Here is a 13,565-nt window from a genome sequence, read left to right on the forward strand (position 1 = left end):
TTGATAAGATTGAAATTTTTTATTTTTTCAAAACCTCATTATGAAATTCTTCAATTATTTGATAAAATTAATAATTTTAAATTTTAAATCCTCCAATCATTTGATAGGATTGAAATTTTTTATTTTTTATTTTGTAAATTTATTATAAAATTCTTCAATCGTTTCATAAAATTCATAATTTAAAATTTTCTAAACTCATTAAAATTCTTCAATTATTTGGTAAGAATCATGAATTTATTTAAAAGTTTTTTTTTTTTTTGAAATAACAATTAAAACAAATAAAAGTTACATAACTAAACTAAATAAAAAATTAACAATTAAAAAATAAAATATAAATATAAATGAATCAAATGAAATAAAACAACAAAAGAAACCAAAAAAGGATAGCTCAGCTTAATTTAAGAGACGTGGCTTGACTGCAGAATAAAAAATTCGCTGGAGCAACTTGAAATCACAACTCAACTTGGCTTAGGCATTGGCTTCAAAGAACTGAGTCAAAGGTCGAGTTGCGACTGGACTGAGTTAGGCAGATGAGGCAACGCGCAGATCTTAGCTTCTTTAATCTTAAAATGTTGCTATTTTGCAACTATATAAAAGGCATAAATCTTTATCGAAAAATTCTTCAACCGTCGAAAGCTTGATCAGAAACTGGATTCTTTACCTAAAATTGGTCGAAATTTGGGATTTACGTTAAAATGTCGTCAAAAAATTCAAATTTCATTAAAATTTTTAGAAATTTCTCATAAATTTCTAGAAAAACACCGATTAAGTTCCTTTAGATCTTTTAATAGCTGAATCAAACTAAATCAAACCCTTTCAAATTCTATACGCCCAAAAAATTTCTTCAATATCTTTTTTGCTAGAAAAAAAAAATTTTTTTTCTCTGAAAAATTTTTATATGCTACTCTGATTGCTTTTTGAATTGCCCCCTCCTTATGAGAACATATTTGAGTCCTTTATATAAGGATTCATGCTATTTCAATTTGAAAAAAATCAATTTCATTAAATCTGTGATTTCATTATGATTTGATTTGATTTTTCTGTGAATTAATTTGCTATGATTTTATTTTGCATGAATTAAGCCCTAAGCTTTCCATGTCTTGATCATTAAGCTCTAAAAATTCTAATTGAATTCAGAATTTTCATTGAATCCAAGCTTGATGGAAAATCCCACGTTTTTATTTTTTAGGTTTTTTGGCTTTTTCCTTACTAGCCTTTACTTTAACTTTTTTTTTTTTTATCAAAACATAAAATTAAAATTAAAGTCCAAAGTCAAACTTGAAATTAGAACTAAAATTAAAATTTAAATCAAAATCAACTTTAAAATTAAAATTGTGGGCTTTTATCCTTTTGGGCCTAAATTTACAATCAAATGCTCACTTTAATTCTGAAAAAAATTTTCAAACAAAATAAGATATTTACAGTACATCACTTGTAATAAATTTTTTTTTATTAAAGGTAAGAGATATTTTCAATTTTTTCAGATGATTTTAAAAAAAAATTTATAAAAATAATTCAAATGAAAATTAAAAAGGATACCGATGAAAATAATATATATTCTTTTAAAAATTTAAGAAAAGCTCATCTAGATTAAGTATAATTCATTTTCAAGTTAATCATATAAGAAAAAATTACAACTACAATTAAATATTGCATTTTATATAAAAAATTAACAAATTAAATCAATTATAAATATTAATATATAAATCATAAATTTAATATAAAATTGAAACAAATTCATCCATTATGGGAATTGAATATGAAACCTAAAGATTTTTAAACCTAGTTTACCTTGTACAATTAAGCAACATATTTCATATAACTAATCTTAATGTTACAAAGAACTTTGAAAAGATTTAATTTATTACTTTTATTTTGTATACATATAATTGATCCCACTTTACAGAATAAGATGGTTATCTTTTTTCATAAATCTTATATTTCATTATTCAAAATTGAAAAACTAATTACAAATTGAATATTTAAATTCTAAATGAAGAATGTAATCAGTTTATTGTAATTGAGATTGTCATGGAGACTTGTCTAAATTTCGAATATCTACTCATCTTGTAAAAATCTGTCACCACTAACTGTAATAAACATGCTTATGCCATTGGTTTCTGCTATAGCTTTTGCCCAAGTGTTGATGATGTAAAGTATAGCCACCTAAAAGATCACTAAACTAGGCAACATTGAGAGAATGTGGGTGGCACCAATTAAAAATCGAAAGGTGTTCTTGAGAAACAGGATTGATAATAGAAAATTTGACACTTCTTTTGTATAGCACTTCGGACACTAGGCTGATAATATCGCATTTCCCATGGTTTCAAAACAAAATCATTGTCCGAGATCACATTAATGGGAGAGTTGCCATCAATCCTTTTCTTCTAAACCTAAATTAACCATGAAAGCTTAGTCTATTTGAATGAAAGCCATACAAATAATAATAATAATAATAATAAAGGATAAATAAATTGAATGACCTATATTGGATTTTGAAAATGTTTCATCCAAGCACCTCAAAAATATAAAAAAAGAGAGAAAAAAAAGGTTGAACTTGTTTTCCGTTTATCTCCTATTATGAAACTAGCCAGTAGGAAAGAAACTCTTTTTTCTTATCAACTAAGAGAGTAAAATGCTGAATATCTTAAAATTATTCAAGGAGATTAAACCCAAGTAAAACCTGAAAATATCATTGGCCACATTTAAAAAAAAAAAAAAGAGTTTAGGTAAAAATCTACAATAGATTAATGATAAATAAATAATGTCTCTGATTACCTTTTCATTCATTCCGTTGGCATGTCAAACTTTGATTTCATTATAAAATTATAACTTTATCAAATCAAATTATCATTGACAACAATTCTACTTTTAATTTATTGCATGGATTTCATATGGGTAGATGTCGAAGTTCGGCTGTTTTGATTGATGATTCTCTATTCTTATATCATGATGAATGTAGCCACTTAGCTATTGGTTTAATATACATCAGCCTGCTTGATTTTGTTGATGCCGACCAATAACATATGTGATTTGGCCAAAAAAAACCAATAACCTATTTATAAAAAAATTAATTTCCTAGTTTTACTATGTGACTGGATCAAGTGAAAATCTTTGTCGATAGAATTTCTAGATGTATTTTTTTTTTCCATTTTGACTTCTTTGTCTTTATTAATGTGACATTTTACTGACCATTTCTTTCGATGTTTGTTTCTTGGAAAGGTCAGTCTTATAAATTGGTCACTAATGACCATTATCTCAACTCTTTCGTTTATTAGTAACGATTCCAAGAAATACCTGTCTCACTTTTGTTTGATAGTATTTTATTTCTAGGCTGATTGGAATGTCTATGTTCTACATTTTTTAATGAAAAATCTCAATAAAAATCTGCTTTAAATGTCAAACTTCTAATTTTTTACAAGCAAATGTAATTATCACATTGGTTATGTCACAGTTGATCATATATTTTAAGCCTTCAAAAAATATTATGACTAAAGCAAAATTAGTTTTTTTTTTCTAAGTTGCATCGCTTTAATTTCCTATCGCTTTCCCGGTGGTTTTTAATAATCAAAATATACATTTGTACTCATCTATTTAGAGAGGGTGAGAGTTTTTTTTTTTTTGCAAAAGATTAGGACCTTCAATTAAATCAATATCTATATCATTTAGAGACAGAAAAATCTCCAGTTGAAGATGTGTGTGTGGGAGGGGGGGGGGGAGGGGGGAAGCTAGCTTTGTGATGTGTGATGGGATGTTCCATTCCCTTTCGATGATGCCACAATAATCAAATCAAATTCAATCGTGCTTTCCTACTCATAACATTTGATTTACTTTTAAAGGATTTAAAAATGATCCCATGGAACAAGGTGATCTAATGACTAAATGGTGAACTTTTAAAATTGGATGATTAAAATAGAAATTTTCGAAAAATTAAGTGATAAAAAAAGTCATTTAAAATCAAGTGACTAAACATGTAATTTGCCTTTTTCTATTGATTTTGTTTGTTTAATGATTTCTTTTACTATATGTACATCAAAAAGTGTTTGATGCAAAAAAAAAAAAAAGAATAAATAGAAACCCTAAAGTTAAGATTTTCAAGTTATTACTCGTTGAGATTTTTCCTTAGAACCCCTAAATTTTGATCAAATCTAAATTGTTTTAAAAATTAAATGCAGTCACTCATATGAAGTTAAGCACATTAGCAATAAAAGGAGGGGAAAAAAAAAGGCTATAAAGTCCACACCATATTCAAAAGCAATCGCTCCATTACAATGAGCACACAGGAAGATTCCTCTTTAAGAAAATGGGCACTATCCTGACCTAAATAAGTGAGGGAAATGGCCACCATCCTAATCTAAGAAAAATTAAAGATGACAGGATGTTTTTCAATTTAGGGCTTCGAATATTACGAACTCAGGTTCCATAAGACCATGCCATGGCCAAGGGAATGGAGACATACTTTAATTATTGGTTCTGACTGTTACAAGCATTATAGTATTTGTCAAGAAACACTTCAATCTAAGCACACACAGTGCCGTTTTGAGCAAAGGAGAAGCTTCTTTTAATTTTTTTTTTAATTTTTGTAAGAGAATCTATTAATATTGAGCTCTAAGGGTCAAAACCCTGAAATCAAAAGAAAGGAAGAGAGCAATGAGGGCAAAGGTAGAGAGTATTCTTTGCGTTTGTACTTTGATATTTAAGTAAAAAATCGATATAGGGAAGGTCAAGAGGAGAAGAGAAAAACATATATAAAAATAAATAATAGATTGCATTGATAGTAACTAAATGATTCTATTTATAAGTAGAAAGTGAGAAATCTGTAGAATAAAATAGTAACGTAACCAAGTTAACGTGACACTATATATGTTAGATTAGCCTAACATGTCGAATCGATTAAAAAATACAAAATGTCACTGGTCTATAGAACGAAATAATGATGTAATCAAACTAACATGACATTATATATGTTAAGTTAACCCAATATGTTAGATCGATCTGAAAATATAAAATGTCACTTACTATCTATTGATAGTCTTTAACGAGGGAGATTACCAATATGTTCTTTGGACTAAAAAATATCTCTAACAAAATCATGGCTTAAATTTACAAAAGGATTAAAATATTATGACTTTCAAGTAGAAAGACTAACAATTAATTTTTTAAAATTTAAAAATTAAAACGATATTCGTTCTAAAATTTAAAGATTGTAGATGCTATTTATTCTTTAAATATTTCTAATAAAACATTGGGAATGTCAAATATGCGTGCCCTTAAGACCGTTAAACTTTGATACGTCTTGTAAGAGAATGAGAACAACGTTGTAGAATACGGTACACGTCACATTCAATAGCAATAGCTGCATTACAATGAAAAATAGAGGAAGATGCCTCTCTAGGGAAATTAGTGGGCACTTACGCTATGTTTGGAAGGAAGAGAAAAAGATGAGGAAAGAATAAAAGAATAAAAGGAAATAAAATTATTTTTTTATTGTGTTTGCATAAAAAATAAAAGTAAAAATAAAGAAAAAAATTAAAGATAAAGTTTTAAATAAAATAAAAAATAACCATTTCATTAATTAAGCTCATTCAAATCAATTATCAAAATCAGAATAATTGAGATTCTTGAAAAGAAAAACCTACAATTGAGATTATTCGTCTCTAAATCACCTTGTAAAAAAGTTGATATTATTTTAAGAAATAATTCAATTTTTAAATTCAAACAATATACAGTTAATAAGCCAAAATGAATGATTTATTCTCTTAATAATAACAACAAAAAAAGAAAAAACAACAATTGAGATTCGACTGTAAATCACTTTATAGAAGAACTAATTCGCTTTTTAAACTCAAATTGCTTTGTAATACATTTGACTTATGAGAAGGCAATTGATTCAATTCTCAAAATGTTGTTGGAAGGCAATTGGTCAACGAAAACCCGCCGTTTTTTATACAGAAAAAAAAAAAAAAAAGGAAAAGTTAATTTTATCCATTCCAATTTTTTCAGAAATGAAGCGCATACGTGACATTTTCACCAAGATAAAGGGTCTCTCAATTTAAGGCACTATCCCTTCAATAAGTTGATAGATTATTAAAATTAACATTTAAAAATTATGAATTTTAAAAAATTTAAATGTGTAATATTATCTTTAGTTAAATATTTAGTAAAATAAAAAATTAAAAAATAGATTAAGAACTTAAAAAAAAAAAAAAAAACTAATGCCAAATACACAAAAAAAAAAACCCTAGTAAGAATTAATAGGACCTAATTCGTTTCTCTTTTTCTTAAAGCGGTGTTTGATATAAGATAATCATTTAAAAAATTATAATAATTTATATATATTGATTAAATTATTATATTTGATAATTATTTACTGATCGATCTTATGTGGTGATAATCTTGAATTACTGAAAATAATTAAATTATTATATTGAAAGGTGATTTAATTCACATTTAAAGGAGTGATAAATTTTTATCACTAAGATGAAGTGATATATAAAATTAATAATAGTAAATAATATCTATTTAATATGTGAATTAAAATTTTAATTTTTTCTTCAAATTAATTATTATTTTATATTATAATTTTTGTATTTTCAAATTAATATTTATTGTAACAAGTTTAAAAATATTTTGTGATATTTTTTTAATTTTTTTAAATTTATTTATAATATAATCTTTTTGCTTTAATATGTTAATTTTATTTTCTAATTCAAATATTTTTTACATAATTTATACTATAAAAACTATTTTCCCATCAATAACTATATTTTTAATTTAATAATTTAATTATATTTATTATGAAGTAAATAAAATATTACTAATATTTTATATATAAATTATTATCTTTAAATAATATTAAAATCATTAACTTGTATAACTATTATAATGTGTATGATTATTTTGATACTTTCAAATAAAATAATGTTTGATTTTTAATAATATAAAATACAATAATTTTTTCTTACTAAAATTTAATGATTTTTAACTAAACAAATTAATTTCATATTACGACTGATAAAATCACATTAATAATAAGATAACCTCAATAATAAAATTAATATGATAATATCAAAAATAATACCAAAAACAACCTAATTTTATTTTCTTCTGTTCATATATATTGTATATTTTTAAAAATCAAGCCAATTTGCTCTTTTTCTTTTTTTCAACTTTAAAAACTATGTTTAGGTCTTATCCAGTGAAACCCACTTTTTTTTTTTCATCTTGGTTTTTTTAATAAACAATTTCCATGGGGGCAACCTGTTAGACTTCTTCAAAATCCTTTGCCCATTTCTGTAAGGCATTCATTTTTTTAGTGTTTATGAAATTTTATTTGAAATGGGCTATTGACTTCCTTTAGCACGTTCAAAGTTACCAACTTGAGTTTAACAATAATATTGACATGTTCTATCAAGTCCACTGTAATCAACTTTTTTAAAATTATTTTTTCCATCATTAGTTGTTCTTTTTAGACTCTTACTATATAATAACAAAGTAATTATCTCTAATCTTCTAGATTTTATTAATTAATTCTAATTCGTAGCTAGAAAATTTACAAATTGAAGCTTCGATGAAATAACACCTGTGGGTCTGTTGATATCGTGTTAAATTTTTTTAATTTTAATATTTAAATTCAATTTTGATAATCCAAATCCTAAAATATATATCTATTTATTAACCTTTTTAGATAGAGAGCTTTTCTTTTCTTCCCTTCAATAAATTGTAAAAGAAAAACCAACCAACGTCCAATTAATTAAAGAATCTTCTTGAATAGACCATTTTGTTCCCCAATCATAAAAGAAAGAAGTGTAAAGATATGCAATGACAGCTACCCCTTCCATTACAAGGAAATCGTAAATATTAAAATTTAAATTTATTAAATATCATATTATAAAAATAATTATATAAATTAATTGAATTAAATTAATTATTTTTTATTAAATTTAAAAATTAAATATTGTTATTCGTGTTTTTGGAAAGTGACTCAATTTATTGAATACTTAGGCAAAAGAATAGAAACAAATGATGGTATCATGTAGGTGCTCTGTCACATTCCCTTTATCATGTGAAACATTGAAAAAATTTGCAAAAGGGGATTGGAGTAAATCAAAGATTTGGATTTTGTTTTACCATGTTTTAATTGTATATAGAATTTCCCTTTATTAATGATAGGTAAAATCAGCAGCAGGTCAAAACAAACATGCCCTATCTTAAAATTATAATTGGATTTTGCAAATTTCAGGTGGTCCTTTAGTTAATCCACCACAACAGTGAGAAGGCAGAAAGAAAAAAAAAAAAGATCCGCCAAGTCCCACAAACACAAATACTAATTTTTTATGTTATTGTTGTGGTTGATTTTCCATTTCTTGAAAAAATTAAATCAATAAAAAGTGGAAAGAAAATAAAAGAAATTTCCTTCTCATTTCTCCCCTCGATAGCATAAATTGCCAAGCAGGCACAAGGCCAGATGGCTCCTTGCTATAGTTGGTAACGCCTCTGCCGTTTCTCTTTCTGTGATTCGTGCAGTCCCGGAATCCTCACCTGTCTGCGTATTTAAATACCATCAATCCCTCGCTCCAATCTCCCCATTCCTATTCTCTCCTCTTTCTCTCCTTTCCCTCTTTTCGTCTTCTGTCTTTCTGTTCATTTCTCTTTGTCTGTGGACTAACGATCATGGTTGTCCTGTCACAGCCTGCAGCATTAGACCATTGCTCTTTGATCAAAACATGCAAGCCTACCAGTGTTTTCAAAGAAATTCCAGTGATAGACCTGAGGGACCCTGAAGCAAAGACCCTCATAGTTAAGGCCTGTGAGGAGTATGGCTTCTTCAAGCTGGTTAATCATGGTGTTCCAATGGAATTCATGACCAGATTGGAGGCTGAAGCTTTCAGGTTCTTTAATCTCCCCCAGTCTGAGAAAGACAAAGCTGGTCCTCCTGACCCTTTTGGCTATGGAAGCAAGAGAATTGGATCAAATGGTGATGTGGGATGGATTGAATATATCCTTCTCAATACCAATCCTCAAGTCACCTCCCTCAAAACTCTTACCATTTTCCGACAAAACCCTGAAATTTTCCGGTAAAATTGATTACAGAGAACAGTTTTTTAACTCTTAATACACGTTCCTTTTCGTTTCAAGATTTTAAAAACAAAGAAAGTTAAGCTTTGTCATGAGAGTTTTTAGTGTTGAATAATCGTTTGCTTTAACGTCTTCAATAAAATTGTTACACTAATTTTGGCATTTTGATGAAGCAGCTCTGCTGTGAATGACTATATCCTCGCAGTGAAGAGAATGGCATTTGAAGTACTGGAATTGATGGCTGATGGTCTGAAAATTGAGCCTAAGAATGTGTTGAGTAGGCTGTTAAGAGATGAGAAGAGTGACTCATGTTTCAGGCTAAACCACTATCCACCTTGCCCAGAGCTACAGGTATTGAGTGGTAGAAATTTGATTGGGTTTGGGGAGCACACAGACCCGCAGATAATTTCTGTCCTAAGATCCAACAACACATCAGGCCTGCAAATATGTCTGAGAGATGGAACTTGGGTTTCAGTCCCACCTGATCAGAGCTCCTTTTTTATCAATGTTGGTGATGCCTTGCAGGTTATAATGTCAACAGTCTTTTAAATTTTCCTCTTTTATTTTCTTTTAGAGGAAAGAGAAATATCAAACAAAGTCTTGGTTTATCTGTCACTGCCCTCTCTTATCTCCTGGGGCCTGCCTCAAAATCTAGTCAACAATTTTCTTTGTAACCAACTTTCTGATTTGGATGTCGATTGATTTTGTGTTGAGACAGGTAATGACTAACGGAAGGCTGAGAAGTGTGAGGCATAGGGTGTTGGCAGACTCGTTGAAATCAAGAGTTTCAATGATCTATTTTGGAGCACCACCTTTGAATGAAAAGATAGCGCCTTTAGCCTCCCTGTTGGCCAAAGGCGAAGAGAACTTGTACAAGGAGTTCACATGGTCGGAATACAAGACTTCTGCATACAAGTCAAGGTTGGCTGATCATAGACTTGGCCCTTTCGAGAAAACTGAAACTGCCGGCCAATGATGTAGTCGAAATTCCCCCATTTTAAGAGTTTTGCCATAGTTAAAAACAGGTCCCAAGAAGTTTATTCTACTTGCACTAGATTGAAATCAAATAGGTTGTTCTTTTCGCTTGATTACTGTTTAAATGTAACAACAACCAGCCCCTCTACCATCAGTGCAAGTTTATCATCATGTCATCATGTCTACTGTTTAGAAGCCATCTGAAATTCCATATGTGACCCTAAAAGTTATATACATGTTCCATTTGCCTTTGTTTTTCCACTTTCCAACTTCCTTGATATTATTGGACAAACTACTTCTAGTATCAGTCTCCTCTGACAAAAAAGGGTAGAAAGGATTCGTTTCGACGATATGGGATTTTGAATCTTGCTTTAACATCTGCATATTGTACAACAATGCCAACAACATCACATCATGTAACCAACTAGTAGGGAAAGTTCATAAAAAGAAAAAAAAAAAAAAAAAAACATAGTAGGGAAAGCATTTATGACCATTAGGATTTTTTTTTCTCAATTATGTAAATATTAATTTGTGTGATCAATAAATTGAACGTGGTTTCAATGGCACAATATCCGTCATTACATTCCGGGGAATATATGTTTGATATCCTCAAATTCTCAAGGTTTAGGTAAGATTATTGGAGCAAATCTAGAATATTAATTCAGATGGCGACAGTTTCATTAATCTAATTTATTATATTATTTTCTTTTCTGGGCCATTGTTATTTTCAAAGAGTAGGTTACACCTGCCATCCCCGTAGACTTGCTTTTTTTTTTTTTTTTGGCTAAAAGATAGTAATTGTGGCATAAAATAATTAAAGCAAGAAATGCATAAGAATCTGACATAAAATTACCAAAATAGTAAGCTTAATTTGAGAAAGCAACACTATTTTATTATTACAAAATTTAATGTAAAGGGCAAGCTGGTAATTGAACAAATTAACCGTTCTAGAACTCTTAATTTTCCAAATTTGTTCTCTAATTTCTGATCAAAAGTGTTGCGCCATGAGTGGGAGAAGAGAGCCCTTCGAATTGGATGCTAAATCTTCTTCCTTATCTTTGTATTTTATTAACCCAAGATTCTAGTGTGGTGGAATCACAAATTGAAAACAAATATAATTTCATGTGAAATTTTTCAAAACAAAAATGAAGAACTTACCGACAATTAATTAATATACGAAAAAGGTATATGACAAAAAGTAAATAAACATTATATTATATTAAAAAATAATTTCAAAATTGTAAATGATGAATTTGAAAAACTTTTAAAAGTTGCCAATGAAAATGATAATTTTTGGTTACATAGGGTAGGCATAACTTATGAGAAAAGCACAGGGGAGATCGTGATTTAAACCCGTAACCTTTATATCCTCCTCCAAACTCTTTAACTACTAAACCTAAAAGTTAAAGACAATGAAAATGATAATTACATAAAGAAAGATCATAGATGTTTGGTGCAATTTACTCTTTTATATATAATATGTTTCATACTAGATGATTGATAGTTCATCAAATAAACAAGACTAATTATTCTTCAATTAATGACTGATGAGATTGTAAAAATTGAACATAATATATATAATTCAAGAGTATATGCAACATGAGTTAAGATATGGATATGTACAAATGAAAAAATTATTATTTAATATATTATCAGTGTATAGATTTAATATATTGTTAATGAATTAAATGATATTATTTTATTAATGAAGTGAATCAGATGATATCACCTCGTTAATAAATAAATTTTTTTAAAAATATTAATTTTTATACATTTGTTTTAAAGATTGATATTTACTCATTAATAAAATAATATTATCTACTTTATTAACAATGTATATACTGAAAATATATCAAGTTTATATATTTATAATATATTAAATATAAACTAAAAATAAAAAAAATGCTAATTTTCAAAAAAAGAAGAAGGGAATGCTATGTATGGCAAAAAAGATTTATTCTAATACACTTTGATAAAACAATGAAAAGGAAACTATTAAGAATAAGAATTTAGTAAAGGATTGTTTGATATTTTTCCATTATGGTAGCATATATCATGGTTCTTTTTCTTCATAGACTTTTGGGAATATGGTAGTGCACCCGATTCCTTAATCACCCCTTTAGTGCCTCGTAGATGTGATGATTCAATTTTTGGTACAAAAGGTCAAAAAGCACATTTAAAAGACCACAATAAGCAATATATTTTTTTTCTATAAATTAATATTTTAAGGATTATTGTTTTATATTCCAATAGTAAAATTCTTTTAGTTTTACAAAGAAACTCGTATATTGGTCACGTGTCTATTTCATAATTAAATAAATAATTTTTTAAAATTATTGATAAATAATGTCAATTTTTTAATTAAATCCACTTGTAAAATTAAAAAATATATTATAATAATTCATTATATTTATATATAGAATAACTAATATAAAATTTATAATCTCTTTAACAGTTATTAGATACATATAATATTTATATAAAAATTTTATTTTAAAATATTTTAATTTTTTGTAATATATCATATAGAAGTGTTCATAAATCAAATCGCACTCGAATTGACACTTTTAGTTTACTCAAAATTCAATCCACCCATGAACGCGTGTAATATGTAAAAGATGATTTTTATAATACATTCCTAAAGATTTCAGTCTCATCAATAACACTTCGTTATTGTTTCTTCCACAAGAAGAGATAAATGAAGGGTAAAAGCTTATCCAGAAACAACTATATATAGCTAAAAAAAATTGCAAATGTAAGATTGGTAAAATTTTCCTCATCCTTCATTTTTTTTTTTCAAAGCTTTCCTGTAACAGATCATGTATGCGTTAAGGATCCATATTATTGAAATATCCTGTTTGGATGAAAATTATTGTTGAAATATATATATATATTCCTGTTTCTCAAGACCCCCACTTATCCTCTTTCCTAATCTCAATCATTTTCCTTTTTGAAAGAAAATTTACTATGGACCAATGACGTCCAAAAGCAACATTGAAGAGGAAATTCTCACATCTTTAATGGAGGATATAGGCCGTAATTAGTTGGCTATGAGGGAAGAACATAAACTTTAGCATGCCATTATCTTTTTCACCTTTCTACAAGGAAAGTATAAATCAAATATTTCTAGCATGTAACCCAGATATCATTTTCACCTCTCTTTTAATGATTCTCATTTAAGATGATAGTCAACAAATGTTTTAGTGTATATACATATTAGTGTCTTCTAGAGGCAAAATTTATGTAAATAATTGATTTCCCAAAGAAACTATTTGAATAATTGGTTTTCTTTATTTTGTTAAAAAAATGGTGCTTTCATTCCTTTTTTTCTTCCCCCATTAACTTCATAATTATAAATCTTCATAATATCAATGAGTAGGATATGAGGAGGATAGAGCATTTTTTATTCCCATTCCCATATTTTTATATTATACTAATTTTCATTCTCATAATCAATAGATATTTTAAATCTATCTCTATCACCGTAGGTATTTAATGGGTATAGATAATCT

The 13,565-nt window shown here is 27.6% G+C and overlaps 1 protein-coding gene across 1 annotated transcript; it reads left to right on the forward strand.

Moving 5' to 3' along the window:
* The first annotated feature begins 8,477 nt into the window (after positions 1 to 8,477).
* LOC111280974 (gibberellin 2-beta-dioxygenase-like) lies at positions 8,478 to 10,493 on the forward strand. Its single transcript, XM_022868531.2, has 3 exons — positions 8,478 to 9,077; positions 9,255 to 9,603; positions 9,797 to 10,493. The coding sequence occupies exons 1-3, from the start codon at positions 8,674 to 8,676 to the stop codon at positions 10,052 to 10,054; spliced, it is 1,011 nt and encodes a 336-aa protein (XP_022724266.2). The 5' UTR covers positions 8,478 to 8,673; the 3' UTR covers positions 10,055 to 10,493.
* Positions 10,494 to 13,565: the final 3,072 nt, after the last annotated feature.

Source organism: Durio zibethinus, chromosome 28, assembly GCF_047325235.1.
Source record: "Durio zibethinus cultivar Kanyao isolate XHJ-2024 chromosome 28, ASM4732523v1, whole genome shotgun sequence".
NCBI lineage: Eukaryota > Viridiplantae > Streptophyta > Magnoliopsida > Malvales > Malvaceae > Durio > Durio zibethinus.